The sequence below is a fragment of the Phaenicophaeus curvirostris genome, chromosome Z (assembly GCF_032191515.1).
Source record: "Phaenicophaeus curvirostris isolate KB17595 chromosome Z, BPBGC_Pcur_1.0, whole genome shotgun sequence".
Classification (NCBI taxonomy): domain Eukaryota; kingdom Metazoa; phylum Chordata; class Aves; order Cuculiformes; family Cuculidae; genus Phaenicophaeus; species Phaenicophaeus curvirostris.
In genome coordinates, this window is record NC_091431.1 from 7,370,877 (window position 1) to 7,395,399 (window position 24,523).

Here is a 24,523-nt window from a genome sequence, read left to right on the forward strand (position 1 = left end):
ACTATAAATATTAGACAATGTGGTGTACTATAAAACAAGTTAGTGAAGTGACAGGTGAAAGAAAACACCTGGAAAGGTCAAAATGACAAATAGATTTGGAAGGAATGAGGAAAAGCATGAGGAAAAGCAATTTGACTCGAATTTTGCTTCACCAAACTCTAATAAAACACCTGAAACTCACACAGCAGCAAAAGTGCACCTCATAAGCCTGGAAGACAGCAAAGGTCATTGTTTGAAAGTTTATATTAATTGCTTTATGTTTTATTTAATTGGCACTTGAAACAAACTTTAATTCAAGCTTAGGTGGCAAAAAGTCCTTTTAGTCAAGCATATCTTTCAACCTAGGCAAGCTATATGCACAACTAAGTGGGTCACCGACCAGCTTCCCACCTCTAACTATACAGCCTACGAGAAAGTGCGAACTGGAAAGCAGTATGCTACTTACTTTAATAAGGAAAACTGTTCCATTTACATTTCAAGTTTATGAGCTTCGTAAGTATTATTTGATCACCATGTATAATAATGTTTGGACTTGATGATCCAGTGGGTCCTTTCTAACCTAGTGATTCTATGACTCTACGACAATATAGTCAACACATGGGAAGGATTGAGAGCCGAGGGGCAAAAAGTAAGTTTCAAACAATCTAATCCCGATCACTCTTTGAAAGGACTACTCAAGAGGCCCATTGGAGATCCACACACTCACTAGAAAAGTCTAAAATGAAGTAATTTAACATTAAAGAAGAAGCAAACAAAGAACACAATGATTCAGTATCTAGGAAATAAAAGTATACAGATCCCACAGGTCAGCAAAAGACCAAAACAGTTTCAAGTAGGAAGAGAGAAATAAAGTAGGAATATATAGCCATGGTCACAGTGTTCCTGCTACTGTAGCCTTGAAATGTCACTTTTTTCTTGAAACATGCACAGACTCTAATTGACAACATTTTTCAGAGGAAGAATCAAACTAGTTCTATCCTGCCCAAGTTTTCACAAGTGTTTACAATCAACAAAGCCTATTTAAACACTGCACAGAGCTGTAAAAGCCCAAAGGAGATCCTGACAGAGAGTCCCAAATGGATGCTACCCACAGAAGAAATTGTCATATAAAGTAGACATGACAGAAGTGACAGCTGTTGTCCATTCCTTATGTTTAAAAGTAGAAGCACTATTCTTTAAAGCTGAATACAGCCCTTTTAATATGATTGGTAAAACAACATCTACCTCTTCCTGACAACAAAAACATCCAACTTTCTTAAAAGAATAATCTCATCCTAGAACTCTTTCAACCTGAAAAGGTTCCTTTTATTATTTCCAGCAACTGCTGCAACATTTCTAAGGAGCCATATTATAAAAACATTATAGCAGAACAGTGCTGCACGAATCAGACTTTAGAACTATAAATCTTGATGAAGACTTAGGTTGGACTACAGAAGGTGTGACACAAGTGAAGAAATGACAAAAAGATTGAGCAACTTAACTGGATGTTTACCAAAATCCAAGCAAAGTTTAGTTTTTCCCTAAGATAACTCAGAAGGATTGTAGAATAAAAAAATGCACCACTACACCATACTGTACATTTCCATGAAGCACAACCATTTACATCATCTAGAAGAGATGACTGCTGAATAACTGAATGCTTAAAAGCAATTATAAGCCAGCTCACTTCACTTCATCACAGTTAATAACTTACACAAACTTGGGGAGGAACAGGGAATCTGAGACAAGACAATTTTTCCAACTGCCCTGTTACTGCCCAAATTATTCATAATGGAGAGATAAGCAAGAGGATTGTGATGAAAGAAAAATAAAGTAAGTACTGAAGCTATCTGACCACTGAAGCACCTTACTACCTAGAAAAGTCCTCTGCTGGAAAAGCGTTCATGCATGGAAACACCTGGTTGCATGAAATAGCCCATGTCCTGAGGCACCCCCCAGTTCAGTGCTGGGAGACAAGCCAGCAAGACTGGTCACATAATAGATTGCTTTACACAAGATAATTAATAGGGCATTATCAACTAAGAGTGCATAGCACCAGGTTACCCATTTTCCTGCTGGTTGCCATATTCAAAAGGCTTCAACACGAAATCCAATTCCACAGTAAATACAGATCATCTCCTCCATTTGAAGGGGGAACGTGACTTCAATGTCTTGTAATATCTGCTACCATTCTCAGTTGCATACACAACTCTATCCTGTGTTATCAATTTACAGACCACATATTCTGATTATATCACAGAATCACTAGGTTGGAAAAGACGCACAGGATCATGAAGCACAGTTCTTTTACATATTCAAATGAAGTGTTCAAACTCTAAAAGGTGGTGGTGTCTCCTTGCTATCATGTCTACAGACTAACAGATTTAAGGCTGGACTGCTAGTGGTGACTGCCTGTCAAAAGCCACAGTTTATACCTCAACTAGACTGAAGGCAGCACCTGTGAAAAACAACAGTTATAAAAATTCAGGATAACATGACAAAGGCTTTACTCATCCTAGATAATCTATACATAATTATCACCTCTTAGTATTTTGTTCTTGTTGAGTAATTTTTACTGCATCTTCTAAGCTTCCTCTTTCTCAGGGAATCTCAGAACTTCTTTTCAAACAGTAATAAACTACACTTGAACATAAGAAAAACTGAAAGACATTCCAAACTAAATTATCTACTTTCATCAAGCCTGCTTTCTTCTTTTCAACAAACCTGCCTTAAGGTTCTACTGTTATGCTAAGGAATTACACAAACAGTTGAACCAAACCATTTAACCCAACCCATGCAGGCCAGCACAACTAAGATGTTTTAGTCTTTTCCTTTCAAGCCCCCTGGGAAGTGGTCTGCCTGACAACTTTTCCTGCAAGAAAAGGTATACTCCAATCTTCATTTGTTTTCTTTTTCTCTTTGGAAGCAGCTACAACAGCCACAGACAGTGGCTTACCTTCTAAAGCTTTAATATACCTGCCATGTAATAACTAAATTCCTCCATGCTGAACCTCCAAAGAGAAGGACAGAAAAGAGCATTCAGATCAGATAGCTTCCTTTAAGGTGAAGTTGAAGAGATCATCTCTCTGATTACTACAACTATAACCTGGAAAATGGGTGAAAATAAATAAAACTGTAGTACTACATCGTGTGACAACAGAAGACTTCTATAAGTAGACAGATATGCAGGATTCTCTGTGTAGCTGCTCCCTTCTGCAGTGCCCAAAGAATGACCGTCTATTTTATAACAGACTTTGGAGTACAGAATGGCTGAAAAACACTTAGGTTTTCAACCTACAAGCTACCATTCCATTTCAGGAGGAACGTTCCCTAAAGCCTGCAGGCACTTCAGAACCAAGAAGAAATACTATTTCAGACACAAGAAATACTATTTTCAGACACAAAGGCAGCACCTTCAACAGCTCTTTACTCAATGCTACCAGGCTAGATGCATAGTAAGAGAGAGCGCAGTCATCTGAACTGTGAGGTCCTGTTAATAAGAGCGTGCCTGAAAGTGCTCGAGTGTCATTTACAATCTGCTACACTTTATAAGAAAGGCTTGAAAGGCAGACAAGTATAAGCTATAACTTTATAGACGTTAAGAAAGCCCTTTATCAAATAACTGTGAGAGCTATCACACAAGAAAAGCCCCTGGGTGGTTACAAATACACACTGAACTCAAGTGCAGCATTTTTAGTAGTCCTGCAACACTCCTGAAAAAGAATGCATATTGTTTTCTGCATACTATGATGATTAGTGAGCAGCTGACTAGTGTGGTACTTCTATTTCATGACCGATTAAAAGCATCTTGGTAAATTATTACATTTTCCTGGGATGGTTTTTGGGCAGAACCATGACATCTGATCCCAGAAATTTCTGCCCAGTATCAAACCTACTTATCTTCTGCTCTTGAAGCCTCCTGCTGTCCAGCTGTCTACAGAATCTACCCACATGATTCTCCTCTCTAAATAGCTACTGCTGAAGACAATTTTCCTGCATGCATGATTGAAAGAAACCTCTCTTTCCCAGACAAAAAACAGAGCCAATACTATCGGACTTTATCTTTGCTTGAGCACACAGCTGGCACTTTCTTCCAGCACTGCTTCATTAGCACACAATGCTATTATTACCAGATGACTAACAGGTGCTGAAAACCCTGCTGCTTCAGTAGATGAAGAGTTTCTACTGCTGCATTTCTTCCCAGGGTCAGCTACTTGGCATTATATCAACACGCTCCCCATACTAGCATGAAACAAAACACTGTACTTGTAACAATGCAGCAAGATGCCTTTGAAAGCTTGGCACACCCACCACACGAGGGAGCCCTTGGCTGCTGTTTCCAGTCAGAACAATCGTATACCCAGTGCAAGTGCTCAGCAAGCTACTTTCTGGAGGTAATTGAATTACCGAAGTACTCTTCTAAGTATTGCTGCAAGGTCTGCAGACCAGAGAATAGAAAAGCAACGGTTCCAGGCAATTCGTTTTTCAACAAGAATAACCCAAACAACTCACCAGCACAATTAGAGCAGAACACTACAATTGGCTCAGCTCGGAAAACCTTTTCAGTATGTACTCAGCTTCTTGCAAGGTAAGACCTGAAAGAGGTCTAACTAAACAAACTAGTTCATCTTAAGGAGCAAGTAGAGCTAGGTTTGTAAGTTCCACCTCCCTTCCTCCAGTTACTACTCTAACAGCTATACATAAAGCAAGAAAAGTAGCCCCACTTAATTTAGTGTTATTAGTGCTAATTCTTACAAGAAGAAACACCCAAAACAGTCATTCCATTTCTAATTACCATCCCAATATGCATATTAATTAAGAAGCAAATAACCCTCAGAAGAACAATTACACTTGGTTACTAATAAATCTGAAAACTAGTACATACCAGTAAGATATAAAACTAGTTTCCTAGCCTAGTACAATCATTTAACATACACTGATCATACGCTTAGGAAAAAAAAATCTCAATAACAAGTAATAAATATTCACTCATTTACCTTCCACCAAAGACAATCAAAGAACTATAAGGTAAGCAGGCATTTTAAAAAAATTGGGTACAACAATATAACCATTCATTTCAGTATAGTGGAGTTTGAAACTTTTCAGGCTATTTTAACTTCCGCAAAAAAGGTCTTACTGCAATGTAAGAAATCACAGGAATATAACTAAAAATAACTACAGAATCACACAAAAACATGCAAATTTTTGCCACAAACCATGCAAGAGCAGATTTTCCACCAAAGGCTATTTTCAATAAACTAAGCATAACTTTGTTTAAAGCCATAGATTTCTGTCTATCTGCATGAAGTTAACTGGTAACGGTCCACTAAAGTACCGTAAGAATAAGTCAGCATCATATCTTCGCAAACTGGACCAAGTCACATTCACAGCAACTTGACATTAGGCTTCATTCTGCCTTTCATCACTTCTAAAATCGCAAACACTGGTGGAAGAATGCTCTTAAAAGACAGACACATGACAACACTACAAGCTTATATACAAAGGCTCTCATTTGAATTCATCTCATGGACCTAAATAATTTTCCACACATCTAAAATTTCGGAGTGGAGATACATTCCCTGGCTAGCACACAAAAGCAGAAGTCATACTGCATAAGATACAGCGTTACATAAAGATCAACCTAAAAACTACAGGTAGTCACAGCCTAAATTATCCTGAAAGCAAGCCTGTTATGTCATGGGAAAGATGAACAGCAGTTTTGGCCTGTAGTCCAACTTAAAGAGCAGGAAAGATTTGATAGTTTCAGATACAGGTGTAACACTCAAACATTTTGTGTATCTGGATTTGCAATTAAAGACAACAATGTTCTACAGTGTGCTACGTTGACCCTGAGAGGCAAGCTCACAGAGCACTTGTGAGTCAAGATATGGTGGAGAGGCACTGAGCTGGTACAGTCTTTTTTTCAAAACGGGTCTTGCATATTCATAAATGGCCACTGCCAATTGTGTCCAATTTAGCCAGATTACCACAATATTATTTTGACTCTACATATGGCTAAACACCACACCATCACTCCCAACATGCAATTCAGTCAACTGCAGAACTGTACCTAAAACTACCTGCAGATAGCTATAGTCTCTCTAACCAGAAGGGCTAATGGATTTAAGCACAGAATAGTCAAGTGTTGCTTTCTTCCCATTTACTTTCAATATAAATTATTGTTCAAGTTTCACTCTTCTGAAGTCTGCATTAAGGCTTGAAATGTATTTTAAAAGCAGCTTCAGGAAAATTAGGGTAACAGCCTAAGCCACTGAGCAATCCTCAATTCAACTGCAGTTTGCTCATAGTTCCAGTAGATGGATTCTAATAATTGAACACAATTCATACAAACGACTGAGCTAGCGAGCTAGGCAACTTGCAAGAAAACACTAGTAAGCCATGATCACCACTAGTGACAATTTCAGTATTTGATACTTTGACAAATCTCTCCTCTAAATACAGTTTCTCACCATTTTCCCAAATTCAGAGCCATAGTTGAATTGCAAACTGAAGGAAAAAGATCAAACACTGATCAAAGTATATGACAGTTTACCCTGCCATATAGTAAGAAGATTACATCTGTAATTAAACGGCTTTTAACAGAGCTGTAAGTTATCCCAAACCCCAGTAACTCCACTAAGAGAAATAAGCTTTCTTCTCAGCCAGGTTCAACTCTATCCTTTCATTAACTTAGTGCTATCTTCTTGCCTTACCCTCTGCATGGTTCTTATGCAAGGAACATCATCAGATGTTTCATCAACACAAACTTGTTGATAGCAGATACAAAAATGAGGGTGCAGTTCTGGTTCTTCCCCACAGCAGGCAGAGAAAATCGTGGGCAGGGGGTATTGTGCATGCCAAGATTTACATGAACCTGATCAAAGATGTTCAGTAAGCTAGAAGAGACACTAACTAAGGGTTATTAACAGTTACACCACAACCACATAGAAATCTCAACCGTAAAACACACAGCTGGAAGCAGGGACTGCATGGGAAGCCACATGCTTTCATACAAACAGAAGTTAACAGGGAATTTGCTTATTAACGCTACAGGAGGTTGAGCACTAATAAGCCTTGCCTGTTACAGCCTCTCATATTCAAATATAACTAGCGACAGACAAACTGCTCAAAACAAACAATAACCAAGATAGGGAGTGTGCTTTCTTATGAAATAGCTTGTCATATTACAAGTAGAAGCTCCTTACTATACTAAGGTGAAAGTATACTACAGAATTTTCTACTTCAGTTACTTTTTTGAAAGCTGGCTTCACCCTTTGATTTTTACTACTACCAGTTGCAACATGTTCTACACAGTTGAGAAGTTCTATTTTTTTAAAGTTGATTTGTTCCTTGTCAGGAATATAGCCAGCACTGTTAAATATTTTGCTCTATTGTACCACCTGGTCACTTTAAATAATAAGACAGGATAAAGCATCTTGTTCTACTGCTGGGTTGTTCAGAAGCATGAAGTAATTTGTGCATCCAAGTGAAAAACTAGCATGTCGGGAATACAAATTCTTTTCCTAAACTTCACATTAACACATAGTATTGTTGGAGTTTTGTCTTATTTTTCTTTCAGACTATCAGCTACTTAATCTTAAGTGTTTTGAAAGACATCCTGAAATGTGCTAAAAAGCCTGCAAATTTTTTCTCCGCAGGGCACATATTGGAAAAGTTTACTTGTAGTGTTGCTTTCAATATGGGGGGTGGGGTCTGGTTTTGAACTGCTGATTGAAAAACTAACAAAATGATAAATTGTTGTCAAAAGATAAGTTCTTTCCCCAGACTAAGTGTTAACTGTCAACTCAAAAGATATGTCCCTGCAAGTATGTCAGAGAAATATCCTCCTTTCATTTTTAACAGCTGTGACAAACAAAGAACTACTGCTCCTCAATACTGAGTAACACAAACTAAGCCTCTTGTCACAGCAAAGTTCTTCAGGAAGGAACCTTTTCATTTAAATTAAAAAAAAAAGAGTGGAGGATATAATCACTGCATTTTGCTGTAGATGCAAGACTTCTTAACAACTGTGCAGCAATATTAACCTTCAAATGCTTTTCAGGAAGGGCTGCGGTTTAACTTTCAAGAACCCATAGGTACCAGGAAGATCAGGAGAAACAAGTGCAAATTTTATCTTCAATAGCTTAAGAAACTCAGAACACGGAAAAGAATTCAGATTACAAGTCTTTTGGGTTTAGTCAGTCCTACCAGTCAGTTCTCAAATAAGAAAAGGCAAACCCAAATTAACTGAAGCAACTGGTCTGTGGTGTGGAAAGCTTGAAGATAACATGGCTGTGCCTTTGATAGCTCTAGGAGTTGATAGATTTACAAGCATTCCTAACAGAATCAAAATGAAATGTAGGATCTGAGCAGTATTTGTCAGTTAGTATACCTGTACATACGAATTCAAGTTACTATGTCACTAAAACTAGAGGCTCACAGATTTTTCTTCTCTTGCTTTCTACAACTCCCTACCTACTTCTACTCTCACCTGACATACTCCAAGACAAAAAAATCCATAGAAAATGGTTCAATAAATCATTTACTGCAGTTGTACACAAAGAAACATCATGTAAGCCTGGCAAAATTGTATTGTAAGAACTGCCAGGCGAAGTACACCACAACAAAGTAAAGTAAAACAAAGTGCTTTCATGTAGCGAGATTTAGTAAAAATCTCTGAAGCCAAAGAAGTTCCTTGGACGTATCTAAGTTCTTCCTTCTATAAAGCAATATACTAGCTGCTTCAACACCTAATGGAGTAACCATGAAGCAGTTGGAACCATTTGCAGCTTGAAGTCTTCTTGTTGCTCTGCTTGTGGTGGCTGAGAAACAGCATCCACTTTTTGTACGGATACATAGGTCCTTATAACCCATAAGACACCCTTAAGCGTGAAAGGGCTTCAAGGCATGCAGGTCAATAACACTGCTACCCAGACTGAGACAGACTTCACCAGAAGACACCTTGAATACTATAAATATGTTCCATTAGTATCACTACACAGTTATCCTGAAAAGCAGTGATGCCCGTTAAAAGCCTTCACATTACTCTCAAGTCTCTTTAACACATACTAGTTTATACTATAATTAGCATTTATTCAAACAGCTGGCCGAGAATCACTATGTTATAACAGCAAAATATATCTAAAAGCACCTATGAAGGAGTAAACAGTGATAAGACATGCCAAATGCAGCCTGGGAACTCCCAAGCTGGAAGAAAAAGAATACTAGTTCTGCTAAAAGCACACAAGACATTCCCAACGTGAGGAGAGGACCAGTGCCAACCTGCAAAACTCACTTTCACAGATTCTTGAAAGCTACTTTAATTACTGACAAGTGAATTCTGTTTACCTAAAAATGCAAGAATGTGTATTGCATTAATCCTCATCAAACAGTACAGTGCTTGCTGAAAAGCACAGTGATTTAATGAAGATGTTCTGATTCACTACAATCAGAGGTCCCTAATTATATTTAGCCTTATAAAAACAGTTATAGTTTTAAAACATTATTCTTGCTTCCCTGCTTAAGCTGTATATTGAGATCATCACATGAATTCAGGTTAATATATGGATGAATAACCTAATTAGCCATTTTAAAATGTTTGTTTCCACAATGTTGGCAGTAAGAACAGACTAACTAGGCAACTTAACTGAATCCCTGGAACAGATTATGCAGGTTTAGTCAAATTGGGGTTTGCTACCTTTTTGTTTTTAAAATCAAGTTTCTGAAAATTCAAAATGGTGTCATGACTGCAGCAGAATGACAAGCAAGTGGATGGAAGTGCAGAGACAATCAAGTGCTATCCTGAGTAACACAAAATGAAGCAAATTCCTTCATTTCCACCGGCTTGCATGACCCACCGTCAGGAGACACGCAACATGCAATAAATCACGCAGTTTACTATGAAAAAAGCACAGTAAACGCTGCTAAGTCTATCTTAAAAACATTTAATAGCAGTATCTAGAATCAGCGTAAAGTAACTAGAGACTAGAATATTAACAGGCACGTCTCCATTAATAGTGTGCTGGATTCACACACAAGTCTTGTTTGAAAACCTAACTCCATAATTATTCCTGTAGTCCAGACAATAGAACAGTATTCCAACCATCAGCTAAGTAGGGCAACGCTCTGCTGTTACTCTTTCTTCCAACAAGCACACAAAATTCAAAATTGCTTTATTACCTTTGTGCTACAAAACACTTAGTCCTTAGGACACATCACAGATTGCATTTTAATAGCTGCAGAGTTCAGAACATGGACTACCTTGAAAATTAAAAAGCTGATGTTAAGAACTATCCTTCTCTTCAAATCCACCTCTACAAAACCAATGCTTCAGAGTCTTAACTATGTTGCTCCAGAGAGGACATCAAAACAATCACCACATAAATACAGACTTGCTCCAATCCCACTGGGTTTTTATCCTTGATTTCACAGTTCAGTCAAGGTCTGCAAAAGTCATCCTGTCAGCAAGATACAGTTTGCCAGGCAATTCTTTTAGTGTACAACCCTCCTCAAATAAGAAACTGTCAGGCTGCCAGAACTCAATTCCTTAATTCAGCACACCACTAAGCAGCAGCTAGCAAGAACACCTGCCTCTCGCAGGTTCAGCATAACACAGAAGAGAATCCCCTTTCACCTAAGTTCTCCTTTGGCTTCCAAGCCATTCTATTCTTGCACCATGAATGCACAAATGCAGAAACATCTGAAGGATTACAGTGGTACAGGACGGCAAGCATTATACACATTAGAAGCAAAGGCTGAAAAGGAAGAACCTCAGGAGTTTTACAAAAATAGCAAACTTCTTCTGGAAAGTGGCAAAACTGTAGTTGTCAGTGCATTCATGTGGTCCTTCCAGCATCAGGCACTTGTGCTGTATTACTAAATACCTGGAACTCCCACTACTACCCTCAAAATTTTCATTTTTTGTCACAGGAGTCTTGAAAACTTTCTCCGCTACAGATAAAGAAGTCAATTTGCAGACAAAGCCACTCCACAGATAAGCCATACTATTTTTTTCCTCTTGCTTCTTCTGGGATACCAAGAGAAAAAGAAAACAACTTGTGTACCTCATCTCCACATACAGTACTTGAAAGTGGCAATAAGCCTGCAGTCTCAGATTAAGGGATAAATATATGATCATATTTTTTTCCCATACTCCTGTAAGGCTGGTTTAGATGCCCTGGAATTAGCCTTCCATTAAAGCAAGTGAAAGATTTAGGTATTAAGAGTAAGCTAACATTGTTCAAATCAACAGCGACAAGAGACTTGAAAGAAATTGCCTGCCAAGGCTCGAAAGAAAAATGAAATCACTTGAAATCACTGAATCTTAGAAATTCACATACAGAAAAAGTCAGGAGCTTAGCACTGACAAGGGGTAAGGTTTCCAACAGCTCTGCTCTTGCCCAGCGCTAACATAGCTAGGAGTTTTTGCACTGATTTGTTATAGAATACAGAAAACTTGAAGTTAATGAGTTTCACACATTCTAGATTGAAGCAGCTAGTCACTTTACACACCTACTGTTTCCACTGAGGACACACAGTATCCTTGCCTTGATAACAAGAAGATTGCTGTAGAAGCCACAGCAAAGGTAAGAGATCGCTAAAAGATCAGTATTTCACCCACACTCTGCTAAGGCAGAGCACTTACCCAACAAAAAAACCACCTCCATCTCACAGCCTCAGTTGTTCGAGCAGACTACAATTCAGGACTGTCACCAAGTGTTTCCTCAGACTCTGCACTAGAGGATAGTAGCCAAGGATCTGACAGCATAGACCCTCCCAACATTGCACTGACTCATTGCATACACTGAACCATGACCAACACTACCAGAACTATTACTTCTGTTAACATACTCTCAACTCTGACTACCACATGTCCGACTCACGTTTTGTATTAGCTCTTGTGACCAACCCAGAATCCTCTGCATTTACCATCACAGTTCAATGATAACAGAGGACATGAGTAAGAAATTTCACAGTGAGCGATTAAAACTGTTTCTGTAAAAGCTTTAATTGCTAACATACTGCCTGTAGATGCATAGATTTCCTGGAAGTGTTCCACTTCTAGGCATATTTTTAGAACTGCGGTTCTACACACTTGCAGAGCTGCATGCTGCATTTCGCATCTCTAATATGCACAGAAAACTAGTGAGACAACACTTCCAAATATCTGAAAAATTAGTACTTGCAGAGGTCAAGATTAACCATGCACAATAAAACAAGGTAGGTATACCCATTTCCATACGACTGAAGTTGGCAGGACATGAGAAAACAACATCCATCCTTTACGTGCCTGACCACGACTCTGTATCATTTCCAGACTGTAAGAGTCTATGAAATTTAAGGATCACATGGTTAGACATGAAGAATTTTACTCCAAGAGCTTATAATGGTGACCATGAAGAAATCTCACTGCAATGTGACAGGAAGATACCAGCCAAAGGTCAAATGAGAACACAGATTTTTGGAAAAGTAAACATGCAAGAGATCAACCTTTCAACCAGCACGTAAGCTTCACAGCAAGGCAATTTCATCAGGTTTGAAAAGCAGGTCCACCAAATAGTGATCAGCAAGAATGTACCAAAATATATTTTCTCTTTGTCTTCAGGCTTAGAATGCAGGAAGTTTAATAATAGGAGTAAGCAATGCAAAAAGAAGCCTTGATGTGGGAAGTACCTGGCTCATTGACCTAAATGGAACAACCAGGGCTTCCCAGCTATACAAGTCTATGGATGCGAAATACTGTTCCAGTCTAGACCTCTGAACACATCCTACCTCATTTTCTAGGCAGTACAAGGAGGCATGTTAAACTGCAAATGAAGCCTACACGTAAGCATTATTACCAGTTCAAACATACTCTGTCAAAGACAAGAAAAACTGACCTATCAACAAACAGGTTCTCTTTCAGAGAACCTAAGCTGTGAATTTTACAAGCATATGATTTTTGTAACAGAAGAAAAACACAGAAGCTGCAAAGCCAAGAAAATTCTCCCAAATTGTGACATCCCATTTCAGCTGCTCTCTTGAAATAAGCATCTGAATTCCATGGTTTCAGTACAGCTAACAACTCTGTTAGCACTCCTAGGCAAATGACAAAAAAGCAAAGGGCTGAAAATCTGGAGATTGTTCCACAATATGAAAACTAAGGATTTATCTTCCATTAGTGCAAGCACAATTGTACATAAGATACGGTGTGATAAAAAGAAGTGCAGACTTACTTTATAAGGACACCACCACATCCACTGCCATTTTTACCTATACTGAAGTTTCAGAAAAGTAGGTCTAAAAACGCAGTTTGCCATACTAAAGGTAAGTGTTCATTCTTAGGTGGTAGCTACTACTACCTGCATTTTGTCAACAGCTGCTAAATCCATCTGTCTTGCATAAACAGAAAGCTTGTGCTTTTAAGTGCTTGGACAGGGGCAATTTGATTTTTATCATTTGTCTGATATCCCATTTTATCCTCTTCCCTTATTTTTAACTTGATTTTTGTATTTACATATTTAACAACAGATTAAGTAAAATGCATCTCCTGCTTTGTATGCACACACACTAAAACTACATTAAATAGCTAGTGCAGCTGATAAAAATTCAGTTATGATGCTTTGTTGAGACCAATCTCCCACCTACTGTACAACTAGTCGGTTCATGTGGTAGTTTTGTACCTCGCATTTATATATACCCACATTAGCCTAAAGCACTTAAGAATTAACATAGATTTCAAAATATCTGGGCACAATGACTCATTCCAGACATTCTCTGGTTAGCAGGTGAAGATAAGTGACATTCATACCCCAGTTTTTCAATGCTGCTTTTGTCAATAGGATTCTCACAGGAAGAGACTCTTGGTCAGCACCCTTTAAAATTTTCATTAGTATCAAACCTTAACTTCTCAACCTTCAGTAAAGCAACAGAACAGCAATCAGCTACTTAAATTCTTGCTGAGAACGCTTTCAGTGTTCTTCCATTAGCTGAGCAAGTGAACTCCCGTTCAGCTACCAATGGCCTCCCGAGAGCAAGCTGTACCTATGAACTGCATGCTTGGAGATGATCAGCAAAAACCTTCTGCACTCCAGGCTTCTCCCCTACCTCCTTCACAATTAAACCTTTAGTTAAAAATCAGTAAGAGACAAATTTCATATTGACAGTACATGGTAAGGAACTATTAACAATTAGTTGAAACAAGTTGTTTTAAACAAATTCCACTCCATGCATTACTGAAACTACTAGAAACAGGGCTTCATCAGGCAGCTCACATGAAGTTAAAAAGTATGGGGTGCTTCCCTTCCCTCCAACAGGCTTTCCAGAGGCAAGGAGGCTCACAAGCTCAACTCATCATGGGTGCAGAGACCTTTAAGGAACACAAGCACTGCTATAATGCATCCTTAAATATACCCTAGTGCTGCAGATATGACCACAGGCTGAACATTAAATAACAGGATGGGAGACCATTTAGTTCAAGTCCACAGGATACTGTGACAACTATTTATGTCATGATGGCAACAGCCATCCTTTATCCCCGCCCTGAATTTCAACATAAGGCATTGTTGACTGAGGACATAGCAGGCTTCCTCATGTCAATATTTACTAGAAAATCACAACAGCAGAGTGTGGTCTGGGACTTGGACATTGCCTGCTGATAGGGACAGACATTAGAATACCTTGTTTTCTTCACTAAATATTTCATTCCTGAGAAAAGGTTCACCAGCGCGTCCTTGCTTCATTCATCCACAGAGGTACTACCAGATCTCTCAGTCTCATCTCCCTGGCAAACATCTCTTATTTCAAGTACGTCACTTCACCTCATGAAGTAGCCAGAGGATGCATCCAATACCGATATGGACCAATATGAGGTAGGCCAGAGCTTTGCCCCTTATCAATTCTCACTCGCAGCTTAGTCTGTAGGAAAGTATTTCAGTTTCTATGCTCCCCTAAACTTTCCATCAGTTATTCACTGAATACCTATTCACTAAAGGTATTTGCTTTCCAAGAACTCTGTAAAAAACTGAAAATGAGCTAGAACAGGACTGGAACTAGTGCATTCTCTCCTTGGCATCCACAAACACAAGATAGTCTTGCTCCAAGCTACTTAAATCAGAAGTATGGCTCCCAATGCAGTTATAAGGTCAGGCACCATGTTTCTCAATCTCATATAAATGAATTAAACTAAATAATAAACTAAAACCTTTTGGAGTTAAGACAGATGCAATGTTCTTGCTGGCAGCTGACTGCATGCCTTAAAGCTGAGGAGGTGCTCTCCGATAAAGGAGAAACACCAATAGTTCCAATCCTGGAGTTCTCACCTACTAAGAATGTAATTTAAAGTCAAGATCCTTGTATAGGCATCACTATGCTATACAGAAAACACCTTCAAACAAAAAGCCTGCAATTTACTCTTGCTCCATTGACTCCCAGGGAAGGAGTCTTGACAGTAAGTAACATCAATGTGAGCTTATAGCACATCAAGACTATCCTGTAAGGATGTGGGCAATTCATGCATCCATCATTAAGACCTCAAGGCTCACTTCCGCTTGCCTGCAGCAGCCTCTTGATTGGGAGAAACTTGTAATCATTAATCAATTTTGATAAGGAATGCTGAGTATGTGAACTCAGATCTGCAAGACAGAGATAAACACTTTGAAATAGCTGCCCCACTAGCTGATTGGGTACCAGTTTCATCTTTCCACTCCTGGAACAAAAGTTCAGTAAACAGCTAAGTAAAGGACCTTCTGTTTTGAGGCACTGAAGTCATTACTTATAGAAAAGACAAGCTGAAGAGAGCAAAGCATGACATTAGACGAGTCTAGTTTCTTTGCCATCTCCAAGCACATTCAGTATTGTTCACTGAAAAGAGCTTAGATTGCTTTGAGGTTTGGTCAGCTCAGAAGGACTAAAAGCATTGGTTTACAGTAGCCAAGGCTTTCACTATGCTGAAGTAGGTTATTTTATAGATTTAATTATTCCTCTACCTAATGTTCTGAGAACAAGCCATACGCTATGGGAAGAAATGTTGGTTCTTCAGATCCAATGGGGAGGCAAAGCAATCTTCGAACGTACAGAAATCAGATCAGTGTTGGGCTTTAAGTAGCCTCTTAGCTTGACTCATTTTGTGCCACTGAATGGTCCCTACCTCAGAGAGGGTAAGTTGTCAGCAGTCACTAATTGAAGTTAGGTACAGCCATGAAGCATGGCCTAGTAAATTCACCAAGACAGAAGTGCATATTCCAGCAGCATTATTTTGTTTTTAAACATTCTCTTCAGGCAAGATTCCCTGGTTTCTAACTGTAAATAGTCAGAAGAAAAGATCAAGATTTAAAAAAAAAAAAAATCGCCTTCTTGCTGTCTCTAGAGTATAGCATCACTCCTCTAGGCCCGAGCATGGACTTTTCTTCTCTTTACTTTCTGTTTGCGAGGTACCTTAAACCAAGTATAAAATTGACTGATGCTGTATACAGTTGAACTGCAAGAAGTCCAAGAAGTAGGGCTTGAGAATCCACCTTGTGAGAGACAAGTGCAGTTTGACCACACAGCTTTTTAGAGGCAAGTATTCAAGGACTTATCAAGAGTGATGAATGACAAAAGTATCTCTTTATACGTAACAGGTTATGCTCACACCATACACAAGTAAAATACTTAAACACAATCACAGATGCTGCCTCCAGCACGCAGAACAACGAAAAAAAAGAATCCTCAAAAAAAGTTGGCGATTATTCAGCATCATATCAGTAATTTCACTAGTGGTGTTTTAGCAGAATGTAGGTATGAGCACTGGCAATTAAACTACTTTGTATTATTCAGAAAAGGTATAGACTGGGCAGGAGATGGTCAAATTCACAAGAAGAGAGCCCTAACTTCACTCACTCTGCTCACTCTCAGCAGGTACAGATGAACTAAACACTTGGGAAATATTCCCCTTGGTACCTCTGTGCTGCCATATTCTTGTTTAAGCATTTTCCTTGTACTGATGACACACCAGTATCTGCAGCAGTCAGGGAAAAAGATGGCATTAACTTCTTTCTTGCTAGAGGAGCAAATATGTCAACAGAACAAGAGAAGAAAGCATGCACTGCATGGCAAAACGAAGTCCTGGGGCTGGTGCCTGAGCTGTCTGAACATTTTCAGGCCTTGTCCACCACTATTCATATACGCAGTCAGCGAACCTAACTCTCCAGCCCACTCAGGCTATCAACACAAACACGTATAGGGACCAAAGCCCCACTATCTGTGTGGGGGGGACTAAAGCTTTTGTCTTCCCACTGTTGCTACTTGAGAACACTGAGTCATGAAGTTTTTAGCACAAGAAGCTTGCCCATGTTCTGCCACTACCTTTTTGGTAATAGAAAAGTATTGGCTCTCACCCCTTAAACCAAAGCAGAGGGAACATACAGTCTAAAAGAGGTGCATTTTTACACATGCAGAAGCTAACCATCACATTCAAGAACTGCAACAAAGAGGTTAAAGAAGCATTCTTGACAGCTGGATACTGAGGATACTGCAAAGAAAAAGGCAGGAAATGAAGTACCAAAGTCAGTATTTCTGAACAACCTAATGAAATAACATAAATGGTATATCCATGTTTTTTCTTTTTTTAATTTCAGACAGCTTAGAGTTGAAAAACAGAGATAAGACACTGAACTTTGCTAGACATCCTTTCATTCTTCTTTTAAAGTGCTGGCATCCAACTGGCAGTTCTTTCAAAGTTAAACAACTAGTCTAAATGTGCAACCCATTCGTCAGCTGTTACTAAACTAAAGTACAAACAGAATCTATCACACTGCAGCTCATACTTGCATACTAAGACAGCAAATATTGATTCAAGTGTGCATCCCTAAGAAACTGCTCAAGTGCTGCAATACAAAAGCAGCTTTACCTACAAAGCTGAATAAACAAAGTCCAGCCTTTTCCCAAAGTACTATTTCAGCTATGTGCATCCCTGAAAAGGGAAGTTTTGCACTAGCTATATCTAATGAATCCATGACTCAGAGCTGAATAAAAACTTCAAGGAAACCTCATTAATACCTATTTTTCCACATCTGAATCCTCTTTTCAAAGACTCCAAAAGCTAAGAAGATTTAAATATCCTGTTAACATTTATAGCATTCATACAAACATGGATGGAATGCAGATACAGACATTTAACTTTGGGGTTTAGAATCTAGGTAACGATGAACTAGCAACATCAGCATTGGTTTCTTCTGCCTTTATTCCGTGACTTAAGAGAAAGTAAAATACGATATGACATGTCAATGCCTGGAAAATGAAAAGATGCAGAGGATCCCAAAACAAACATACCTGTTACTCTGTCCCTAACAAGCTTGCAGGATTCTATCTCACCAATGCTGCCAAAAAGACTTTTCAGTTCCTCTTGTGTCATGTTCTGTGGAAGGTAGTTGACTATTAAATTGGTCTTGCTGTCTTCCGTGTTCCCAGAATCAACTGGTGATGAGCAATTGTTCATAGTGGTTGAACCATGGGCTGTGTTATTGCAAGTTGGTCCATTAGACAGCTGTGTTTCCATGGCAGCAATTACCTGCTGAAAAAGACATAAAACAAGAACCATCAAAATTCATTATTTCACCGTCAATTAGAACAGCCCATGCAATAACTTAAAAAATATCCCATTATGCAGAAGTGGTATTGTCAGGTCCACATACTGCATCTGTATGCAAACACCCCCTCCCAGTATAAAAGGATTTTAACTATCAATAAGGCAATATTTTAAAAACTTACAAGCAAGTAAAACTACCACTAAAATTTTCGTGGAGCTAGCTCAGTGAAGTTAACATTCAAAGCTAGTTTCCCATTCTCCCCAGTACCCTTCATTTAGGGGTATTAGTCTTTCTTAGTACAGAGATTAATGCAACAGAACTGGCCCATTACAAGAGTAACCAGTTCTATTAACTTTAAACTGGTAACTGAAATGATATGAAGTGCAGCTTTTAAAGTGTCATTATTTTGTTATTTTCAAAAAGAGGGGGCTGTTAATTGAATCCTGAGCTTTTTTCTCATACCCAATAGTAGAAGGCAGGATAAGTAACTTAGAGAGCTACTTAGAGACATATGAATGTGCTGAGATGGAAAACAAGCTCTTCCTTGATAACCTGAAGGTCAACTTTTTGTCACAACAGGTTGGAAAATAGTTTCTAAATGCTTTTCTTTGATTAAGCTGACAATTCCTGTTTCTCACTTCTCTACCCTGAACCCTGCAAATGCTTAAACTTGCTGCTTTAACTTGATTCACTTTCAGACATCAAAATAACAGAGTGATTATCATTCCAGGGACTGCTGCATTTTACCCTAAAGTAACTGACTTTGATTGCCAAACAGAGGCAATCATTTGCAGAAGCATCAGGACCTGCCCACAAACTACCACATATCCAAAAGGCTCTTTGCCATCTCAAACACCAAATTGTTAATAGTTGATAAATACAATGGATTTTTAATGGCAGCCTACTATCCAAGATTTGGGCAGCCTACCCTGTTTGAGACCAACTACATAGGACAACATCCAACAGAAAATTCTATAAATCCATTCTCCACTAATAAACATTTCAACACAGAAGGAAGACTCAAGAAGCTATATTAAAACAAACTCAGCAATCACTGAAATCCAACCTCATACTTAAGTTTCTAGGAGTTCTCACACAAAAAAGCCTATTGTAAAATCACAGTGTAATGTCAGGACCTCTGGGCATCATCTGTCCTAACTCTCCTGTTCAATGCAGCAGATACCATCAATGAATACTCAAATAACCGATTAGGTCAACTGTACTCAGTTTAAATTTGAATTTCCTAAAAACATGAGGGGGGTACGTCAAGTGCCTTAAACTACAATTCAGACATCACCAGTAACACATTTCCACCTCCATACGGAAGTATTTTCCAAGGGTAATTTATTTCAACACTATGCAAAAGAAGGAAGATATATCTATTAAAAACGTCTAACAAAAATGTGGGAGCTACAACTGAAACAATGTTTTCTTCCATCCTGACAAACTCCAAGGGGTAACCTGCTCCTGGCATTGTGATCAAACAAGTCTATGAAAAGTTCAGAAAATAGATGATGCCAATTAAGATATATTATTTTTCAAAACAGTAGTATACTCCAGAAAGCTACTAGCTGTGCTCTGACTGAGGCACTCTAGGATTGCTTTTTTTCCTCCCCTCCTTTTTGTCTCAAATTAAAAGTGCTCATTGATCAAGATTGGCAAGATTCAGCAAGGATAACAAACAATCCTCACTTAATTGCACATTTGTTTTCATGTTCAGGTGGCAAGAATGAGATCCTAAGCCAACATTCAAGTGAACAGCTGTGGTAGCCTGTGTGTGCTGAAATTACAGCATTTATCAGCTATAGAACCATCTGCTCTGAATAAAGTGTTACTAATGTTTTACAAATAATACATATTCCATTGATAGGTTGAATATAACTGTTCATATAACAAAGTACATCTTCAGCAGTTACTAAATATTTTCCACCCAGGAAGAGTTTAGAAGATAAATTTACAGTTCTCAAACAATTCCTCAGAGTAAGACTTATAAATATATTTTTAAAACAGTAATAACAAACACACAATATAGAAACTTTTAAAGTTACTGCATTTTAGTAGTCAGACCATACCAAAACCATTTTAGTATACTCTTCAATTATCTACCAGGTGTTTTGAATTAGTACTAAAATCTAATTGACATAACAAAGGCAAGCCACTGCAGTATAATTTCTACAGGAGATCACCATATTATAGAAAATGTTGTCAAGGTACACCAGTGCACTCTAGACTCTCACAGAATAGGGACACAACCTACAGCCTATAATGAAACATAGATAAGAGTTAATATTCCAAATGGGAAATTAAAGAGTTTGGTATGGCCTCAGCACAATTAGCATGTAAAAAAGTAGCCTCCAGAATTTAAGAAAAATCCCACAGACCCCAGTCCAAGGCTCTGCTGCCCACGAACCACTTCTAAGCAGAGAAGCCACATCACACAGTCTGACTGCCATGTTAGTTTGGAGTTGCCGTCTGCAATATGGACACAAAAAGTACCGTATGTTAGATTAGCAAGATAATGCAACAAATCAGTTTGTACAAACTTACAGTAATTGCATTTATATTCCCAGCACGTCCATGCAGTGGCTTAATTGGATTTGAGGCAATTCCAATCTAATCTTTCTAAATTCTGCTCTAAATTATTTTTCTAACATGAAATGAGATCCTTATTTTTAAGGTAAGATTTAAAAGATAATGCTACAGTCTAGTCTTCTATCTACCCTGGAAACTACCCTCCAGAATCACACCATGCCTAAAACTACACCACAACACAAATTTTTAACTCTTCAGGTCTGAAGGAAGAAGAAAGAAAGAAAATGTCGTGAGTTGATTTTCCATTACCACGCAACATGACCATGCACCATTAAAAACCAACTCCCCTTATATGCCTTTCCCAGACCACAAAAAAATACAAAAGATGAACTACTTCGCCAGAATCCAGTCTGTTCTTAAAACCCCTGGTTTAAAAATTATGTAAATTAAAATCTTGCACAGATGGTATTTAGTAAGTTTCCTTGCAACAGCTGTTTAATAGTACCATTGGATGTACAAGTGGCAGTAGAGTCAACAATTTCTCAAGTGGAGTAACTGCAGCAAAATACACAAGAGGTACTTGTTTGTAAGGGTATTTATTTCTCCAAGCACACTGTTGTTCATTTTTAATATAAGATATCATTGCAAACTGTTAGATTTGCATTAAGCAGTGTTAGGAGGATACTACAAAAGCTAATAGACCATTTGCATATTATTACAACTAGTCTATAAGTTAAATATAACCACAATACTGGCAAAAAATAGGGAGACTTCTGACTTGTCACAGATTGAGACTGACAAAATCCAAAAGATCCTTCTTGTCCCTGGTCAGCAGATGAGTTAAGTCTAACCTTGATTAAAAAAAGAAAACAAAAATAAGGACTCAGATTTTGCAAACCTGCTGCATCCAGGGTTTATAAACACATACTTCTAAACAACTTCCCTTGATTTAAACCAATGTAGATTATTTTTCATTTCAGTCTGCTAACAAATTCTGTATGGTTAGCTGACTTCATGTTTGGTCTTTATTTCTTATTTAGGTTGATAAAGACATTAGTCATCTCTTCTTAAGCAAAACACTGAGGCTTTGGTATCAGCTGCAACCTTGCAAACCATTCTCTCTGGTCTCAGCCCAAAACCAATGCTAACAATTACACTTTTAAAGCTCTCCATTGTATACAGGCTCATACATTTGATGAAATACTTACTACATAAAGAAACACACGAAGTCTGAACTGATGTTTTTTTTTGTTTTTTTTAAAGTCCAGAAAACCTTTATTAAGGAAGCAGCATTAAAGTAGCAGTCTACAAAACTCTGTCCTACAGAGACTGTAGAGAGATGCATAAGACAGTTTTCTTTGCATCTTTGTGGCTCCTAGCAAAACAGTGTGACCTGATAGTTTATTTGCTTCCTGCAAGCCATGGGCTGCTGATGGAAAACTCCAACAAGACAGCTTTGTGCACAGCACTTCTCTGCCCCCAAGCATCGTAGCACTTCTGAAAAAAGCTAAGAGCACTTCTCAAATTTTCACTGAAGTGTTCCACAAGGTACTCCCAATGTACCAGTCTGTTCTTCAACTACTGCACTGTTACATCTCAAAACCGTGGTTTTGTCTACCATTTCTTTTACCATTTTGAGTACTTTCAAAGCTACCCAACATGCTCTTTTACATCTAGTTTGGAAAACTAGAGTTCTCGTGCTTTTATTTACACTTCTACCTGACCTGATAAAAAAGAGAATATAGTTAATTACAAAGAAAAAAAAATCTAATTTTTTAAAAATCAGTTTCTAGTCTAAACACTGTACTTTAGCTCTAAAACATCACATTAACACAGTATTCAGGCTGTAAACAGTCTCCAAAGAAATATGAAAATACCAAATAACCACAACTATCATTTAAAAATTCAATACACTTTTTGACCACTAGCCTCAGACAGTATTACACTTCAGAATATTAAAATAGCTCAGCAATTACTGCATTTGAAACCTAAGAAATCATTAGGTTCAGGAAACAAGGCTCTGTGGTGATTAAGGAAATCCAAGTTTGTCTTTCAATACATTCAGATTAAGAGAAGAAAAATTTAAGTGATGCTGGAATAGGAAATCTGCTCTTTTTACAGTCCTGACCAGAAGCAGAATTGAAGACAAGGTTTTCAGTTCAGCAGACTAAGTGGTTTGCTTTGTTAACAATGTACTGCATGGGAGGCAATAAACTTACTTCTAACGTGCCAAACGCAGTTAAGATTTTTAAACCCAAACAGTCTTAAACACTGTTTGTGGCATTAACTGAATCCCAGCTGCTAATTCACTACAGCTCAAATAAGCCATGAGTTAGGTTTGCCTAGCAAAGCAGCAACTAGGCTTTTTTTTTTTCTAAAGACCAAAAACATCCAGAGTTATAAAGCCATATGGTTTATCTGATTAGTTCTGGTTGCCACAGAACAGTTCCAATTCTATCAACAGTGGATTTTTGTATGAGAGCTTTAGAAAAGCAAGCAGAGCTAACAAGATGAAAACCAGCAAAACTATAGTCACCACAGTCTAATTTTCCCTGTAAAACAGGTTATTTTGGAAAGTAACACATTCAACTGCTCATGCTCAGCTGAAAATGGAAGCTGAGGCTGGATCCTGACAGGGCTGAGACAAAACCAAGGTGAGATGCAAAACAGAAGCCTTCAACCACTGTTACTACCTCAGGTGCATGTGCTAGGCAGAGACCTTTAGTGCATCTCACTTCTGTCCAAGTCCTTTCAACCACCTATCTGATTTGATTCATTTCTGCACATCCGTGTCATTGAAGAAAAAGCTGTAACATTTTATATACAGATTTTAGCTCTATTTATAGACACTACACCAAAAACCACTGCACAGATGCCTGCTCTGGATAATCCATATATTTCTAAAGTTTATTACAGAAAAATCAGCACCCTGAATTTTACTGGCTAGACACAGACATTAAACACATCCGTCTCTTCCAACAGGTTACCACTGTTCAGAGGCAACTGAAGTTGTGCTATGACTTGCCTCCAGTCTCAACGGTCATGCCTGATACAGAGCTCCTGAAGACCTGTCTGAAGACTTACAAACCAGGAGACTTTGAGAACACGTTTCAGAATTCAACATTTTCCCTCTTGGGTGCAGACAGTGCAATGGAAGCACACAAGAATCATCACATGTTGCTATTCAGATAAGCAGATGCCACAGATTTTGGTTTTTTAACACTAAATAGCACAATAGGCACAGCCTCATGGCTGAGTACAACATCCTTTATCTTCTGGACATGAAGGTCTAAACCAGAACATTACTCTCAGCTTGTAATAAAGTCAGTGAAAGGTAATAACCCTGACATAACCTAGATGCAGAATTTTGCTTCAAAATACAGGATTCAGAAAAAAAAATTAGCATCTCCAAAAAACATTTAAGTGCACAGCTATTTATATTTCAAAACCCTGCAATTCTTAATGCT

The 24,523-nt window shown here is 38.3% G+C and overlaps 2 protein-coding genes across 8 annotated transcripts in view; one reads left to right on the forward strand and one right to left on the reverse strand.

Moving 5' to 3' along the window:
• Window positions 1-24,523, forward strand: part of TOPORS (TOP1 binding arginine/serine rich protein, E3 ubiquitin ligase) — a 567,831-nt gene that overhangs the window by 343,201 nt on the left and 200,107 nt on the right. The gene's annotated exons all lie outside the window — the stretch shown is intronic.
• The window catches only part of ELAVL2 (ELAV like RNA binding protein 2), an 84,799-nt gene that overhangs the window by 22,636 nt on the left and 37,640 nt on the right, over window positions 1-24,523 (reverse strand). For 2 of the 7 annotated variants that reach the window (XM_069880464.1, XM_069880462.1), the window contains exons 2-3: window positions 20,906-20,996; window positions 18,268-18,508 (exon numbers count right to left, since the gene is read on the reverse strand). In XM_069880464.1, coding sequence (XP_069736565.1) covers window positions 18,268-18,508; window positions 20,906-20,977 — 313 coding nt within the window. In that variant the 5' untranslated portion in view covers window positions 20,978-20,996. The remainder of the gene's footprint in view (window positions 1-18,267; window positions 18,509-20,905; window positions 20,997-24,523) is intronic. The other 5 variants (XM_069880466.1, XM_069880465.1, XM_069880468.1 and 2 more) reach the window with 3 other exon arrangements.